The sequence below is a fragment of the Macaca thibetana genome, chromosome 1, assembly GCF_024542745.1.
Source record: "Macaca thibetana thibetana isolate TM-01 chromosome 1, ASM2454274v1, whole genome shotgun sequence".
Classification (NCBI taxonomy): Eukaryota; Metazoa; Chordata; class Mammalia; order Primates; family Cercopithecidae; genus Macaca; species Macaca thibetana.
In genome coordinates, this window is record NC_065578.1 from 96,610,636 (window position 1) to 96,630,317 (window position 19,682).

General features: G+C 36.2%; 1 protein-coding gene across 4 annotated transcripts in view; it reads right to left on the bottom strand.

Annotated features, from left to right (window-relative positions):
• Nucleotides 1-19,682, bottom strand: part of DPYD (dihydropyrimidine dehydrogenase) — an 861,482-nt gene that overhangs the window by 120,325 nt on the left and 721,475 nt on the right. For all 4 annotated transcript variants that reach the window (XM_050807345.1, XM_050807361.1, XM_050807352.1 and 1 more), the window contains one exon: nucleotides 1,088-1,267. In XM_050807345.1, coding sequence (XP_050663302.1) covers nucleotides 1,088-1,267 — 180 coding nt within the window. The remainder of the gene's footprint in view (nucleotides 1-1,087; nucleotides 1,268-19,682) is intronic.

Below are 19,682 nucleotides of genomic sequence, written 5' to 3' on the forward strand. Positions count from 1 at the left end.
ATTTTCCTGGAACCCACATTGTAAGATTTTATTTTTTTCCTCCTTTTTTTTTTTTTTTTCATTACTGGACTTGCAATCATACACATTACTCTTGAAGAAGGTTTTTTTTTTTTTTTTTTTTTTTTTTTTTTTTTTTTTGCTATCTGTTAGGAGAGGGAAAGTGATATTTTCTGCTAAAGCTAGCCAAATATAAGTCAATTATATGATGTTTCTCTTATTCTTTCTGAGTCCCTAACCCAGTCATCCAAGGCAGAGTACCCAGGGCTTTTGTTTTCCATTCTTTTTCATGTGACCTGCTTCAAGTTAAGATTCATTTGAATTATTAAATGCTTCCTTAAAGAATCTTTTTATACTGCCTCTCTTTTTTTAAAGTTAATTATTGATGTAGTGACAAGCTGAAAAGACTAAGAATTATAATTTTTTCCTCCCTTCATTGAGGGCTCAAGAAATGTCTTCTGACAATGGTTGTCTATTTAGAATAATACAAAGGAAATACAAAGGCAAAATGCTGAATGTTGTTTTAGCAGAGTTGCTAAAATCACTGTATTATAGAAAATGTAAATGTAGTGTATATTTCTTGGAAAATAGCAGTTAGTGAGAAAGTTGGGACATAACCTTTTGAGCCCAGGTTTAACAACACAGCAGAAGGAGTTACAAAAGATACTGATTAGATTTTAATTTTAAAAACTTCCTTACATTATTCAAGACTACAGTGATTTGATTGTCTTGAAAATAGAAAGGTAATATTATAATTTCCAGAAAGCATAAAGAAATCTCCAGACTCCCACTGGAAAGAATGCCAGTCACCACCACAGTAAGCAAGAATTCGGAGGCACTTTACGCTGCAAACTTCAGTCTTTTCCTTTTATATAATTCTGTGTTGTATTGGTTTTATAAAAAGGTAACTCACAGACCCATCATATGCCTGTAATCAAGTCTCCTTCAGAAAGAGTACACTGAGGAAATCACATCCACCAGGCACTGTGTTTCCTTTGTTAGTGAGAATGTGAGATGGTAAATAAGATCTGAAATAGAAACTGACCAAGGCTGAATTCTCAGGAATAACACAGGAGATTTAAGCACATACCTTGTCCATGAGTTCAGCTATACGTGGAACTGGTTTCCCTTTCTGGTGACTCACAGTAGCTGGACTCTGTCCATCCCAGTCTTGTAGTTCTTCAATGCTTTTCAGATAAAGCAGGGCTTTGAGGCCAGTGCAGTAGTCTTCGATCACAGTGAAATCCTGATTCTGAATGGCACTGCATACCTAGAAAAGACGGAGCAGTCAACTAAGTGTCAAACCAAGAGATAATTCTCCAAACAAATTCACTTTTATTTGATTCAACAAATATTTATTTTATGTCCCAGGCACTGTTTGAGGCATGATGGATCAGTCGCTGTCTGGAGGTGGGGGTGGTGGGGAGGAATGGACCAAAAAGGAACACAAGGAAACATCCAGGGACAATGAACATTTTCATAAACTTGCAATGGTAATGGTGTCACCGGTATATACAAGTTCCAAAATTTATTAGGTTGTATACTTTAAATAGGTACAGTTTATTATATGTCAGGCTCAAGGAGTCAAATTTGGCACAACATAATAAAGGACAATTTCAATTCTCATTGTCCCTCCATTGGGATGTGCTGCCTGCAGGCAGTTCTCATGTCTGAAGGTGGTCAGACTGAGGCTGGACTGCTGTTCATTCATTTAACTTGACCATCACTTACCCCTGCCTCTGTCTCCCTCCTCATCTGCTATTGTTCTCCTTGCTGTCAACTATGATCCAGTCACCCAAGTCTTTCCTCTCTTCCTCAAAAAAAAAAAAAAAAAAAAAAAAAAGCCATAGTCTTTCCTTGCCTTAGGATCTTTTCACAAGGCCTTCTCACTGGGTAGAAGGCCTTTCTTTTCCACACATGGCTAACTACCAACCATTCCTCAGGTCCATGGTAAATGTCCCTTCTTCAAGGAGGCCTCCAGGAGCCCAGAATAGATTATGGCCTTTTTTTAATCAGACATTTGTAACTTCTAATTATTGCATGATTATTCAGTTGACAACTCACTTCCCAATTAGACCAAAGTTTCAGAAGGGAAGAAATGCATTTATTTTGGTCACTATATTATCCCCAGTGACTAGGACAGTGTTTGTCAGTTAGTCTGCTCTCCACAAATATATGATGAGCGAATAATGATGATATGGTTTGGCTGTGTTCCCACCCAAATCTCATCTTCAAGTGTAGTTCCCACAATCCCCACGTGCAGTAGGAGGGACCTGGTGGGGGTAACTGAATCATGGGAGTGGTTATCTCCATGCTGTTCTCGTGATGGTGAGTGAGCTCTCACACAATCTGATGGTTTTATAAGGGGCTTTTCCCCTTTTGCTTGGCACTTCTCCTTCCTGCCACCATGTGAAGAAGGATATGCCTGCTTCCCCTTCCGCTATGATTCTAAGTTTCCTGAGGCATCCCCAGAAATGTTGAACTGTGAGTCAATCAAACCTCTTTTCTTTATAAATTACCCAGTCTCAGGTATATCTTTTTTTTTTTTTTTTTAGAGTCTCACCCCGTCACCAGGCTGGAATGCAGCGTTATGATCTTGGCTCACTGCAACCTCCACCTCCTGGGTTCAAGCGATTCTCCTGCCTCAGCCTCTCGAGTAGCTGGGATGACAGGCACACACCACCACATCCAGCTAATTTTTGTATTTTTAGTAGAGACGGGGTTTCACCATGCTGGCCAGGATGGTCTCAATCTCTTGACTCTGTGATCCACCCGCCTCAGCCTCCCAAAGTGCTGGGATTACAGGCGTGACCCACTATGCCTGGCCTCAGGTACATCTTTATTAGCAGCATGAGAATGGACTATTACAAATGATTAAAAAGAAAAGAAAACTAAAATAAAAAATTCTAGAGTTAAGGAAGTGTGAATCAGAGAAATTAAAGTTCTTCCATTAAAAAACCCCTGGGGATTCTGTGATTGTGGCTGGGATTTAAGTTAAAGCTTGAAGAATGTGGATTTAGATAATTGCTTCTAGGTTGATTATTTCCAAAGATATCCCTCCAATTATGATATCACATGTAGACTCCAGAGATTCATTCACAACTTCTCCTATAGAACCTCTTCATCAACATGGCCCAACATCACATCAAATTCAAAATTTACAACATGGATTCAACATCCTTCCTAATTTATATTTCAAATTCAACCAATGAAGCAACCATTAAAACAACACTGAGCAAAGAAAAACTCATTTCTATCCTATTTTCCCAGGCATTGAATATCTGGTATATACCAGGGTGTCTGGCAATGGTAGCCAACAAAGAAAAATCATGTCATGCATGAATAAAAATGAAGGAAATGCATGAAAACAGAATAATAAGATTCTATTTCAAAGACTCTTAAAGCCTTTTGGGTCTTTGATTAAATACATTTTATTGTAAGCCTTGTGCCTAGCATGCTACCTGATACCTCATTGTTGCTAGGTTGGTTGAGAGAATTTATTGAAAACATACTAGGAGGTATGCATACTAGGAGGCATATTAGGAGTTCTCAGCAAGGAGTGGTAAGTGATTCCATGATATGTACCTTAAAAAAAAGGCCAAGTATGAAATTCTGGGAATGCTAGCACTTAAAAGGAAGGTTAAGGAAGATGATCATGAGGGACACCAAGCAGAAGAGATCCAAGAGAGTTAAGTCAGGTGCTGCAGATGCAGAAAGCACAGGAATATCAGAGCTTAAAGTGATGACTGGATGTAGCACTCGGCAATATACCAGATAACGTCTATCTTTATAGGAGAGATCTGCAATGGAGTAGAAGCCGGTTTTTTTTGGTAGGCTGAGGAATGGATGAGAGATGATGAACTAAAGATATGCAGCCAGGTCATGTTTATAAGATGTTTGGCTCCTGTAAGAGGAAGAGGCAAGCTGGGGGTATAGGTTACAGGGTTTTGCATTTTGCTTTTTACTTTTATTTCTGAGACAGAGACTTGCTCTGTCACCCAGGCTGGAGTGCAGTGATGCAATCATAGCTCAGTGTAGCCTCAACCTCCTGAGCTCAAGCGATCCTCTCACCTCAGTTTCTCGAGTAGCTAGGACTACAGGCACACATCACCATGCTTGGGTAATTTTTTGGTATTTACTTATTTATTTAATGTTTTTTTTCTTATAGAGATGAGGTTCTGCCATATGGCCCAGGCTGTTCTCAAACTCCTGAGCTCAAACTATCCGCCCACCTGGCCTCCCCCAAATGCTGGGATTACAGGCGTGAACCTCCATGCTTGGCCCGCATTTTATTTTTTTAAAGAATGAAAATAATTATGTTTTAAGGATATACAGTTATTTTACATTTCAGAATAGGACAGACTGATTTCTGTGTATGAGATTTCTGTCAAAATTGGCTGAATGACTATGTGATAAGAATGAAACAATGCAATATCTAACATGATGTGGACTCTTCTTATGGGCCAGGCACTTTGTTAGCACTTTTAAATATATTATCTTTTTTAGTCCTCAAGATAACCCTAAAAGATAGGTTTAATTTTCAGCCCCATTTTACAGATGAGGAAACTGAGTCTTAGGAAAGTTAAATGACTTGCTCCAGGCCCCATGGTTAGAAAGTGGTGGAACCAGAATTCCTGACCATACAATACAATATGACCTGGATAACAGAGGAACAACTTTTAATATAACTACAAATACCTTTCTACACCTATTGCATGGACCAAACACATATGTTTTTAAAAATTTAATCAGGTTATCTTCAACTGAAATATAGCTCTGGTTTTGAAAAATCCACGCTTTTAGAAAAAAATTGTCAGTGTTTTCAATTTACCTTCTTACTTGTACAGTATGAGTAAGAATAACAACAAGCCAAAACCATAATGCGGAAACAAAAACCCCTTCATTTTCTATTCTCAAGTGCTGCATGTCAGTACAATGTAGAAGAGGATAGAATAACTACTAAATATGAACAAGAACATTTTCTAGGAAGCCCATTTACATTAGAAAAAAAGTCTGTTTCTCAGGAGGAACAATTCGAACATTAATTAGGCCGGTTATAACTTTCTTAGAGTTGGTGGTAGGTTTTTTTCTCACAACAATTATAAGGAACATCATTATCATTTCCTCCACAGGGGTATTTTTTTTCTTTTGACTATAAAAGTCAACTGATGCTTTACTTAATCCTCTTTGCTCACTCTGAGATCCTATTTTTTGTAGTATATGCTGATGGGGATGCTTTACTATAGTCTTAAAATAGTTCACCATGTGAACATAAGAAATCAGATTTTGAAAATCACATAATGTCATGTACTTTATGGGATTTTCATGATTATTGTGAAATCCTGCTGCTAAAAGGAATCTAGAAATACTCTGCAAGGGATGAACAGTAAAGTATAATCTAAATCATCCCTGATGTTTCCAGGAAGAAGATACAAAAGCTATGAATTCTCTCACTCCTCAAACATGGCACAATTTGTATACAGTAGATTCAGCCAAGGAGTGGAGTGATCAAAATGTAGACTTGGTGTCTTTTAACTGTAGAAGAACACGGGAGGACCCAAGGCTAAGAAAACTCCCTCTTTCCCACCCACTTGTAGGCTCTTTATCATACAGTGTTAGTGTTCCACATAATTGGGAGTTATACTGAGAATGTGAACTGAACGCAAAACCTGAAAAGCGGGGAGAGACTACAAGATACTTACTGAGCAAGACTGGGATATTGTGCAACGCTGGAAGCCCTAGAATCCACCATGAGACACAAGTGCTGGAGGGGACCACTTCAGATATACTTAATCACATGGCAAATGTCACACCATTTACATACCTTTCCGAAATGAGTAGTTTAATTTTTACTTCCAGTAAGATTAAACCTACTAATTTTCCTGATAGAATTTCTGAAAGTAGGAACTTTGCACATTGGTATTTTCTTTTAAAATTTTATTGTATATACAAATCAGGTGGGGATCTTTTTAAAATGCAGATTGTGGTTCTGTAGCTTTGGTGTGGGATCCTGGAGTGAGATCCTGCATTGGCCAAATTTTCAGGGGATGCTGCTGCTGCTGCTGCTTCTGCTGCTGGACCACACTTAGAACAATAAAGTCTTAAGCACTGGCAGGGGTGAATCTCATCTCAACTGAAACGCTGACTGCAAAAAAAAATTCTTCTAAACAAATAGGTTTCTTCTTAATTTTTACTATTAGATTATATCAACATTTTCCTAGCCTTTTAAAGAATGCACTACTTATAATAAGAAGTCATGTCTGAAGAAACAAGAATAATTTGCTGATTAAATAGTAGTAAGACTAAAAATAAATCTTAAGATGCAAGTGCACCATTGAGAACAGCTTTGCCCATGGATTTGATCTCAGGAAATGGAATTACTCAGAAAGATGCCTTGTCCTTGCCTAACCTTTATACTCCATTGAGGGCCTTATCTCTATCTCAAAGGTAAATGGTTCCTGTTAAAACTCCAAACATGTAGCTGCTATGTCTAAATGGGTGTATTTTATATGACATCTCTTAATTGTTTGTTTAACAGCTCTGATTAGGACTCAATAGCTGTTAACATGTTTGCTTCGTATAATTTGTAAGTTCTTTATGGTGAAGGCTGGTTTATCTTTCTTCACAGCAGGGCATCAGGTGCCATTATAAGGATCATTGCCACCATTAATTATTTCTATAAGTGTGAATATCCCTATAGTGAGCTATTTTAAAGAGAGGCCCCTAGATTCTCAGCAGGACCAGCCCTATGCAGGAGCTGAGTCGGTGGTGGCCCCCTGTGCAGTGTGATTTGACGTGTGCCATAAAGCGCCTAATAGTCTCCTCCAGGGGTCTGACACAATGCCCTGAATTTTTACTTTAGGTGCAGGCGCATTTGATCGAGGTCTGCCTGTGCATAGCAACTGTACAAATACCTGGATGGTGACAGAGGGTTGTGGGGAGCTATTCTTTTCTCATTATTTCTCATAAAATGAGATTAGCTAGATTATCAGTAAATTACCTATTTACGGAGATTTACGTCTTCCAAATCTTCTTTACATACATTATTTCTTTCAGTACTCAAAATAAACCTGACTTAGGCAGGAGAAGGAGTAATATTCTTACTTGAAAAATGGAAAGAGCTTGGACTTGAAGTCCTGTTTCTTAAAGTCACATCTTGTGGTTTCTATGCCATATTAAGTTAAGAGGCTGAGAGAATGCACACAGAAGTCAAGCAGAATCGAGTTCCAATTACATCTTAGCTGCGTAATCATGAGCATTTTTTTTTTTCACTTAAAAATGGAGATTAAATACTTAGCACATAGGAAACTAAAAGGCAACATACTTAAATGCTTAAAATAGTAGCTTGTACTCAGCTAGATTGGCACCAAAATTAAATTTCATAATATGAATAAATCATTAGGGCATGAATTAGGCAGGATATAATTTTTTAAATGTAATAAGTTTTTGGTCAAATGTTGCAGAGGAAGACCACGGACCTACTTTTTTTTTGCATTAAATAATGATCTCAAAAAAAAAAAAGCTTTGGTTTTGTTGTCAGAAGACTCAGGTCTGAGACCCAACTCTGTCATCTGGCAGCTGTGTAACTAGGGCTAGTCATTTAGCTTGTTGAGTTTCCTCTCCCTCCTTTAAATCTGAAAAAGGAGGATGATAACATCTTATTGTTGTGAAGATTAAATTATATTATGAAGGTGGAAGTCCTGTGGAAATTATACAGCTTAGACAGAATGGTACTAAACCTCATAGGTATTGTAGAATTTCAGGTAGTCTAGAATTTCAAGTGCCTGGCAGAGGCCAAAATGGGAAGTTTTGCCTGTTAAAAAGAAGCTAACTTCATCTGAAAAGTAAAAGAAATTTCCAAAAAGCTATCAAATAAAATCTAAATTAGATTGAAAATATTTATCCCAGGTAAATAATCTGGCAAAGAAGAGTTCTACAAAAGCAGGAACACCCTGAGACTGGCGCATGTTTTTGTGTAATCAAACAGCACATTTTTCAAATGCTATTTTAAAATATAACAAAGCTTAAAAATGAGATCTTGATCTATTAAACACAACTCAGATAAACCCATGACCATAATGATCCCCTTTTACTTCTTATCACACAGGTGGACAAACTACACATTCAGGACTTAGAAATATGTGCCTTCAGGTTATATGAAAGTAAAATATACGTTTACAATTTAAGTCTAAAGTTGTCTTAAAGTTACTGTAAATTCATTAGTAAAAGTTCTATTGGAGAATTACTACATTTAAGCAAAAATGGAAATTCTTCTGCAATGGTTATCACATTATAAATTGCATTAATAAATGAGTTGTATGTATCTGGAAGACGTTCAAGAAGCCTCCTATGAATGTGGTTCATATATGAAACATTGAATAAGAAGCGTTGTTCATCCAATTCTTAAAGCTTTTTCAGGAAAAAGAAGATTATATTATCTCTTCTTACTAACCTACTTTGATAAGCACATATTTTGTTTAAACATATTCTGTTTAAACTATGCAAAACATCTGCAATATTTTATATAGCACTTCATAGTTTTCAAAGCATGCTGTCAAAAAGAAATATCTATAGAATAATTTACAGTTTTCAAAGCATGGTGACAAACAAGATTAAAGGGAATTTAGCCTTTTTTTTCAGACCAGCCTCCTCATTTCAGAGATTAGGAGTCCAGAATGGCTAAATGATCTGTCCATGGTACACAGCTAGTTGGAGGCAGTACTGGCAGACCTGCCTGGTTTGAAGCTCTTTCTGCTACAACACTGCCTGTCAATATCATCGTACTTATTCCATATATCAGTTCTAAGAGAAAGAGAAGGTGCTATCAATTGTTTAGTAAGTGAGGAAACTGAAACCAAACATTGAATGCAACGCCCAAAATCAAGATTAGTAACTGGGAGGGCCAACGTAAGACTCAGAACTTCTGACCTCCACAGAGCTTCTTAACTTTTCTTTGTATTATTATTTCCATAAATTTCAAAGTCTTAAATGAGATGAAAGTATTACATATATAAACAAGCATATATTTATAATTTTCATAAAAAGAAGCAAAGTGATTTCATATTTATTATGACAGAAATCCACAGATTTTTTAACATTTAAGGTTTTAATATTTGGATGACCCACTTAAAATTTCCTATGTTAAATGGAAACTAAATCTGTGCTGTCTTCAGATGGAAATGCAGTTTCTAATTCTATCTGTCCACACCCACTGGTTAAAAACATCAGATTTTCTGAAGGCACGGAATCAATAATTACTCACGGAATTGAGTTCTGACCAGTACTGACAAACAGATGTAGGAAATTACATTGTACTTTAAAAACTGGTGTACAATACATATAGATAAAGTAAGAATTCAGAATAACAATATCCCCCTATGAGCTTTTGGTACTACATAAACATGGCATGCCTCATGAATAAAACACCAAAATTATAATTTTATAAAAATATAGGTTAAAAGACAGCCCCTGGAGATACATAGTAAATAGGGAACTAGATGGGGATATATTTGTATATTCACATATAACCACAAATCTTAGTTGTTCTATCATATTAGTTTCCATTTGTTGGAGCTGTACAACATCAAAGTCATGATGTCCCTATATATTGCATTTAGCAGTAATGTAACGGACTACGTGAAGAAATCAAAGTGAGAGTTTCTAAGTAGTTTCCTGGCAATTGAGACAGCAGGCTCTTTCATCTGCTCTGTAACTGTGGCAGTGCATTGATTTAAACTCCTTCTGAGATCTCAAATGCTTTTATATTCTTAGGTCTCTCAAGCAGCTTTTTTTTTTTTTTTTTTTCCCAAAGTGATAAAATTCCAGCATTCAGCAGAATACCATCTTGTTTCCCCCAAAAGGAGAGGGCTTATTTCAGCTTTGCTATGAAACTGCACAGGATCACTAAGTAAAATAGCTGTCCAAATGTCATTCTACTAAGAAATCTGGCTTTGAGTTCAGCTGTCTATGTTCTGACCACAGCAAATAGGATTGGGAAAAAAAGAACAACAAATGAATAGCCCCAGAGATGTTGTTTTTCAAAAGTTCAGTTCAGAAAAGTTGCCTAAATGGATAAGTAGTTCTGCTTATTAAATATTTTCAAAGTTGTTTTTAATTGCCACTCATTGATCAGTCCAAATGGTATAGGAGTCATTTATTTTGTAAATCATATATTTCTTCTCAGTACATTACTTATCCTCTTAAATGATACATTCTCTGATGAATTTTAAGTATATAAATTTCCCCCTTTTCTTCCAATTAAGAAGGAACTTTATGGAGCTTGAAAGTCTATTTTTCAGTGTCACTCTGTGGTCATTCTTTAATTAATTTCTTAACCCAAGATCAGCTAAAGACAGACTGAAGAGAATAAAACGTTTTCAAGGTATATTATACTGAGATCCAAACCACATTTTGCCAGCCCGAATATAATCATCAATTCTCCAAGTATTTTCTCAAAGGCAGCATAGGTGATGGGCCACCCACTCGACTACTATTCAGAAGAGCATTTGTGAGACTGAGCTTCTCTGTTGCACTTTGTTGATGACACAACTTCACTGAAGATGGCCTGGGCTGATTAGTCAAAGGGCTGTGCCCTGCAGGCGAGACTGCCCCTGCCCCCTTCCTTGTATCTGTCCTTTACAAAGTGAGCTCCAACTGGACTCAGATCTCAATAATGACTGCAACCAATAATAATAAGAACCATACAGAGACACAGCACCTCTGTCTGCCTTTTATGCGACACTAGAGATAAAATGGGTGAGCCAGGTACAACATGTAGGGCCAAAGAATGGTGATTACTGTTCTGTCTCTTCAAAGATATTGCTGTTGATGGCTCTGCTTCCCAACGGGCATAAATACAAGACTCAAAAGACTGAGGTAACAACTGGAGTCTTCTATACACTAGGATCCTATGCAGTCCATTCTTTGGTTAGGAAGTGTGGCTGCAGTTTGAGGAAGCTTGGCCACTGCGCTTCAGAGGCAGTAGGATTTTTCTACTAACATGGTTTCTCACCATCAGGCTTTGGTGCTGCATGAATTACCACAGCAATTTTCAATTACGCTGCAGTAACACAGGTGGTGGTGTATGGGTTTGCATGGAGCACTATGCATGCTCAGCACCTCTCATGATAAGAGTGGGGCAAGAAAAGGAAACTAAACATCCAAACAATAGCTGTCAGATGACTCAAATCCTTAATTTTAGGCAATCTTTCTTTTTCAACAGAGTCAACACAGCTGGGAAAACTTGATATATCATATCATTTACTAAAATACCACAGAGAGTTTGATCACAGAGGAGAAGAAGTCATAATGCCTAGAGAGAAAAAGTCTATAGGGGAAAATTAACGCATGGAATTTTTTTCTGAACCCTGAAGATAGATGAAGGTTATGTGGTCACTCAATAACTAAGCAGACATTCACATTCCAAAAAAGAACAATTCGCACACAATGAGAGACATCTGTTAACATGAAAATAACATCTCAAATAGCCCTGACTACCTCTTAAAGCATTCACAATTCAGTAGTTGGTGTGATGGTTAATCTACAATTGATAAAAACACAAATTTGTGAGAGAGTAAAATTGGGCTGTTATCAGTGAGTCAACAATTTTGACTGAGTTGCCAATGTATTCTGGGATACAAAAGTTAGAGTTCAGTTGATTAAGAGTGAATAAACTATGTAAGAGTTAAGCGCTATAGGAAAAACAAAACAACCTTACCAATGTTGAAGTTAATATATGGTAAACACAGTGCGTATTTATGGTAGGGCAAGAGAAGCAAGGCAATAAGGTTTGCACTTGTTAAAAGGAACTTTTAAAAATATTAAACTTATTTTTAATTCCTTTACCGTATATATGGAAAAGTAAAAGCTCACAAAGTTTGCGGTTTTGTGGAAAGACGAGGAAAATAAATTGTATGCTAGTATTTTTTTGGCTTTTTGTTTTAATGAAGACCAAGAACCTAAAACTAAAATGCCTGGTCTTCAGCTACAAAAGATGAATCTACTGGAACATGGTTACAGACGCAAATGCAATGCCCAAAGAAGTAGTTTTATTTATGCCTTCTCACTAAAAGGGCACATATTTTATGATTTGCAACTATGACAACCTGAAGAAAGATTACAAACACCAGTAAAAGTTCTAGAATGAGAGTTTTAGAAGGATGCTTAGAGATGAGGATATAATTTACCATCCAAACTGTGACACTTTAAATGGGAAACTATTAATGAAAATACCAGGAGTAGCAGTATAAACTGGGATTGTCCTGTACCACTAGGACTTGTGATTTTCTTACTTAGAGGGTTTTTTTCTTTCTGCCTTTCTATTGGAGGGAGACTTTCACTTATCCTTCTGGAATGCATTCCAACATGCTCTGTCACTTTTGGTTTAGTTTAACATTCTGGTCTTTCAGATACTTATGCAGGCCTCAGAGCATTAACATTGGATCTAATTCACAAGGCTTTTATTACTTAGATGGGGATTTGGAATCTTGGAAACCTGACTTGATCCAATAACAGGACCCAACTTGATCCTGTTATTGATCCAGATAATCTTAGATGTAAGCGTCCCTTTTGGCCTCCAACTGAAAAAAAAAAATTAATAGACTTTGCTTTTTAGTCCACTTTTAGATTTACAGAATAATTGGGCAGATAGTACAGAGAGTTTCATATGCCCACGCCACCCCCACACTCAGCACCTTCCCCATTATTAATATCTTGCATTAGATGGTACATCTGTTACACTTAAAGCACCAATATTGATATGTTATTATTAAAGTTCATAGTTTATATTAAGATTCACTCCTTACATTGTACCTTTCTATGGTTTTTGACAAATGTATAATGAGATGTATCGTCATTAGAGTTTTATACAGAATAGCTTCGCTGCCCTAAAAATCTACTATGCTGTACGTATTCATCCCTCTAACCCTCACCTCCCCCATCCCCTGGCAACCACTGATCTTTTTTTCTGTCTCCATAGTTTTGCCTTTTCCAATATGTCATATAATTGAAATCATATATATGTAGCCTTTTCAGATTGACTTCTTTCACTTAGCAATATGCATTTAAGGTTGCTCTAGGTTGTTCTGCAGCAACAGAATCCATTCACCCACAATTTTTCAACTTTAGTAAGAACTTCATATCTTTTAAAATATAAAATCATTTTTCTGTATAGCCAAAATAATATTTTCAGTTAATAAAATAAATAATTCCTTAGTGTAATCTGATATCCATAGTACAATTTCCATAATATTTTTATAGCTAGTTTATCCAAGCCTGGGTTCAATCCAGGACCGAATGCTGCAACCAGTTGCTCTGTCCCTCGTTTCCTTTTATCTGGCACAGCCCCTTTTTCATTGCACCAGCCTGTTGTAGAAACCCTACTGCTGGGGTCTGGCTGCTTTGCAACAGTGTTCTTCACATTTCTTTTCTCTATCGATAGCTTGCATCTCCTGTAAACTTGTACTTGTCTTGAATCTTGCTGAACTCTCACACAATGTGTTCACGGGAATTGGGTCCTCAAAGGGCATCTTGAACGCTTAATGGGAACGGGGTGGCAGGGAATGAATGGTGGATATTGCCTGTGATCATGGGCTTGCTCCGCTGTCCCACTGGACTTCAGTTTAACTGTTTATGATAAAGGATACAACTCAGGAACAGCCAAATAGAAAAGATGCATAGGGCAAGGTATGAGGGAGGGGTACGGAGGTTCCACATCTTCTCCAGACACTCCTCGGAGGGTCTTTCAGCCTAAAAAAAAAAAAAAACTCAAAGGGGACAGGAGAGGCAAGGAGCTACTCAAAATCCATATCCTTTAAGGGTGGAAAAGTTTGGTGTATTTTGGCAAACTTAATATTCTGTCCTTTTGTAACTTATTTCTTTATGCTTTACCCAAATTACCTTATGATTACAGCATTTTGGAATTGACTTAGGTTATTTATTATATTTTAAACTCTGTTCAAAACATGTCTACATGTAGCACCACAATTAAACTCACAATAGCACCTTGGATAAATATTATTATTTTCTTCAGTTAGCAGATGGGTAAATATGGGGTCAGAAATTAAAGGCTTTGATTAAGATCACACAGCTACTAAATGGCAGTACAAAGATAAAAATTCTGGCTCAGTTTGCCCACAGGATCCTTCCTTGTAACCATAGTGCAATCCTGCTTTCTGTTTTGACCACTACTACAAAGGTAACTGGCTTTCATGTGAAAATAGGGAGATTATATGTGTGTGTGTATATGTATGTATGCTTACAATGCATATGTGTATACATGTTTATATGTTTATGTTAATGTACATGTTTACATATGTGTGTATGTTTATATATGTTTATGTATACACATATATACACACAAGCATATATACACACAATATTGTATATATGTATATATAATATATGTACCTATATTTATACATAGACACACTATATATACATATATATCTATGTATATGTAGCATAGATTTCTTATAAGTATTATATAAAATAAAACATAAATAATTATCTACTTCAGTGCCTAAATACATGTACAATAGGTATCATCATTTGGATCTCATTCACCAGATTTCAGAGACACAGCAAAAAGGACAGAGACTATATTTCTTTTGGTTACCATTGTACACCCAGTATTTACCACATAAAGATCTTTGCCTGGCATATGACTTATTCAATGAATGAATACATGAAGGAAAACACAAATATTGTAATAGTATCAGTCAGTGACAAACACAGTTCCCTTTCATTCCCTGTCAAGAATACATTTTTCTCTCCAATTATACAAATATATCATAATTAAGAATTCACACCAATCCACAAGAGAATACTTTTTCTCAACTTCTGCTGCATTCTATATCACTCATTGCACCATTTATATATTAATTTCTTTGCATTATTAATTACCTATTCTTTGGATATGCCAATGTATTTCAAGGATGCAAAGAAGTAGCTCTATTTCTTCAGCGTTCTTCTTGATATTAAAAGTACTATTTGTCACAGACAAAATGGACAAGGCCTGTATATAGATTTTTGCTTCTCTGGTGTTCCCAGTCTGGATACCTGAATCTTAACAGCAATTGTCATTTGATTATGTTTTCTCTTCCGATAGTTCCCTGTAACACTAACTGAAGGAATGTGTAATTAAGAATCCTATAAAGATCTCATTTAACAATGACTGAATTCATACCATCAAATCCAATATATACAGTGTTCTAATTTCACACATATATGTTAAAGCAATCTGGATCCTAACTATAATACAGGACAGATAAAACAGAGCCTGGAGAGGCTAAGGAAAAGGTCCTTCATCTTGTTTTGTGTCTGGACTCTCTTATCTAATTTTTTTGGGTTTCTGCATCACACACCAAGAAGTCAGTCCAGTATTCTTGGGGCAGGACCCGTATTTTTATTTTAAAGAATTCCCTCTCTATCTTTAATTATTTCAAGTTTATATTTTAAATTTAAAGTTCAATACTTCATCAAATTACTTTGAAATAGTTCAAAGTAAATGATCAAATGTATTATTGAGAAAATTTGTACAAATATTATTGATATTGTAAATGATTTGCTCCCTCTAATATAGGTCCTGCAAAACGACTGCACATGCCGAGTAAAGGCCTTCTCTCTGTTTGCTGAGAATGGAGCCAGGAGTGTTTAATAGATTATTCTGAATTATTACTAGAAGAGAGAAATTTTGTTTATTTTCCTTTTCCTTTCTTTCTTTCTTTCTTTCTTTCTTCCTCCCTCCCTCCCTTCCTTCCTTTATCTTTTTCCTTCTTTTTTCTTTTCTTTGATACAGGGCCTCACTCTGTTGCCTAGGCTGAGTGCAGTGTCATGATCATAGCTCACTGCAGCCTCAAAAACCTGGGCACATGCAATCCTCCTCCTTCAGCCTCCTGAGTAGCTTGGACTACAGGTGCCTGCCACCATGCTTGGCTAATTTCTTAATTTTTTTTTCTAGAGACAGGGTCTTGCTATGCTGCCCAGGCTGATCTTGAACTTCTGGGCTCAAGCGATCCTCCTACCTCAGCCTCCCAAGGACTGGGACTATAGGTGTGAGACACTGCGCCCAGCCAAGAGAGCAATATTCAAACTCATCATTTCTTCGAAAACTTTCTCTATTACTCAAAAATTACCTACCAATTAATTTATTCTTTCATTCAGCACATATTAATTTATGCACTAATCCTCTGGTTTCTTTTCACATTCTATTATCAAACAAAACTGTTGACCGCAGCAGCCTGAGGTTATGCTGTTTGTTTTCTGTAGAATGAGCTTTCCATGCAGAGCTATTGTGAGGACCAAATGAGGTAAGAATTATTAAGTACTATATAGCAGGAAGGTCTGCCTTGTTGGTATACGTGTGACACAATGGGTTTGATTCAGAGGTAAGAATAACTAAGTGCTGAATTTTGTATCTGAGTGTGCAACTGGTGTCTTTTGAGGTGTGTGTGTGTGTGTGTGTGTGTGTGTGTGTGTGTGTTTATACTGACTAATTTCTAAGATGAGTTGCTCCATTGAACTCCAGGACAAAAATGATCACATCTATGTTGTAAACAACTTAATCACACACAGATAAACATATAAGAGAATTTTGAGACAAGGAAATGACTGATTTTCAATTGTTATGCTTTGAGAGTATAAACCAGAATCACATTACCACTGCCTACCCGTAAATCAATATACTACGGGTTTTATATCAATTACTGAATATGAATTGGGTCAAAGAAAAGGTAAATAAGGTAAATGTAGGTAAGTTGGGTTTTTATGTGTTTTATATTCCAGTTTTGTCTATAAAATATCACACTCTGCTTATATTCTGAATCTGCTTATAATCAACATTATCTAATTAAATAATGCTCAGACATGAAACAGAATTGGCTTGTTTTTTTTAAACTCCCTCCAGGTTACTCACATTTATTTTGTGTGTTTTAGAGACATCAGGTCTTATAAATGTGCAATAGTATTCTTATGGTAGCTGTGTAAAACCAGGCGTGGGTAATGTGTGATGTCTTTGGCCACACAAATTCACCAGTGATGAAACTGATTTTTTGCTTGTGTCATTGTTTTTAGGCTCAATGATGAGTCATGAAACTTTCCTCTCACCTCATATTCATTACTACATCTGGTGCCATCCAGACAGAGTTAATATCTACAATGTACTGATTGATTTAGGAAGATGATAATGAGATTATTGCTCATGCCCTTAAAGCATGACAACTGAAATCCTATCATTTTCCACATGAGGAAATATGCTAAATATTATAATATCTGACATGTCTATCACTGTGGGATTAAGCCAGCTATCTGAAACAGAGGTTTGATATTTTGATCTTTAGACATATTATCTTCTTTTGTCTTACAAACACAGAATTATTGATTTGGAGATAATGGCAGTTTATATTTGCATGCCTACATCTTTAATTCCACAAAATGTTAAGGTCCTCCTGGTTCATATCTGTGAAAAGAAGCTAAGAGCAAGCAATGTTCTTTCCTCTGATTATGTGGGGCATGACCACAGAATAGGGGAAGACAGGTGTTTAACTTGGAGCATTTATATTTCAGGCCAGGAGAATCCAGTTTAAAAGTTTTCAAAAGACTGATGAGTCGCAAAAATATTAAATGTGTGGGAAATCTGACCAGTTAAACAAAATGAAGAAGGAATGTTTCCTGAATATTCAAAGAAGGCAAGTTATAGACTTGGATGAGCATGTTTTTAAGGCTAATAAGTGTACAGCGTTTTTTTCCCTCCCCCTTGGAGGGAAATGTTTTATAGACCATTTACTTATTTTATTTTAAAATGTACATTTGATGTGAATTTCATTTCTTTTACTCTTTTCCTCAAAGATTCATAATCTTCTAAAATTTAGCTTCAGGAACATACTTCTGAGAATGACAAGAGATTACTGAAACTGGCCTCCGAACCATTCAATACACAGGTGCTTATTGTCCATTTTTAGACATTCACTGGTTGAGACTTACAGTAAGCCATTCCTCTCTCCTGTTAGCATCTGTCCACAAGCAAGTATGCATATATCTGCTTTGTGCCTAATATTATTTCAATTACTATGAGGCATTCTTAAGAAGTGATAATGCACATACATCCTAACTAGGAGATAAGACATACATTCACTTATCTGCATTGGCTTGTACATGTATTTTCAGGCTTGAGACATGTCTAGAAAGTAGGATAGAAAACAAGAGATACAAGTGCCTATCTGACATTTTCACAGAGGTGTTTTCTAGGCATCTCAACTATAGCCAGAATACCATTCCTAGTTTTTCCACTCACTGCAGCCTACCACTCCACTAGTCCAAAATCTAGAAATCTCTCTTCCTTTCTTTTCATGTCCACTGCCATTCATTCAATCTCTCAGCAAATCTCATAGCACTACTTCAAGTATATATTGTGAATCTGTCTATTTGTTGCCATAACCACTGATTCTTGCAACTGGAATCAATCATGATATCTCACTTGCCCTACTGTAATACTTTCTTTATTCACTCTTGACTCTCCTTAATTATCGACACAACAGCTAGAATGAGTATTTAAAAATATTAATTAGATCATAATTTACCACTGCATAAGACCAACAATGCCTTGCCTCACTTTGCAAAAATGGGAACACTTTCTACAAAGCACTGTGTGATCTGGTCCTGCCTCATTGGCCTTCCTTGAGTATGTTAAGCTTATTTCTGCCTTAGGTGCTTTTCTCTGTCTTTCTGCAATGCCTTTCTTGATATTTTCCCATAGCTGGATGAATCTTCTCATTCAGTTCTCAGCTTAAATATTACTGCTCTAGAGATGACTTCCCCAATCAGACAATGTATCCTCCCAGTCACTATCACACAGTCTAATTTAAATTCTAAGCTAATTTAAAGTACTTATCACTACCTGACATTTTTCTTATATATCTGTTTCTTACTAATGTGCCTGGTACCCATCAGACACTCAATAACTATTTGTTGAATGAATGGAAATTATGACTGCTACATAATACATTTTGATAACATGAACCTTACAACTGAGCTTCTCAGCAGATACTAGTTATTGACAGCTTCAAAGCCAATCTCTTCTTGATATATTTAACTTTTCTTAAATAATATGCAGTTTTAAAATTTAAATAACTTGCACCATTCATAAACATTTATACAAAGTATGATTAGTGCTTATTTGTAAGGAAATACTCTAATTTTAACACTTTAATACATGGAACACACTTGAGAAATCTAGAAATGCTTCCTACCCGGGATGCCTTAATTAGGCGGACTTACTTAAATGTGCTTATTTTTAAATTTGGCAAGGTTCACAAACATTAATTTTGTTACACTGCAGATACTAATAGTATTATAAATATCTTAAGTAAAGGTATTATGTCATTTTCCCATAAGACTGAAGAAATAGAACTCCTAAACATGAGTGAAATCCCCTTTACTTGCCTGCAGATTTTTCTCCATTATGAATTGCTCCCAATTCAGATTTCAAAATTTCAGTATTTAATGACTTCATTACACATACTATTTAAGCTATCTCTAAGTATGTGGGTTTTAAAAATCATTATTATGGTACAATTTACATACCATAAAACTCACCCCCTACAAGTGTTTAAGGCAATGATAATCTGTAAATTTATAGAGTTGTGCAGCATCACCACAACCTGGTTTTAGGATATTCCAATTACCCAAAA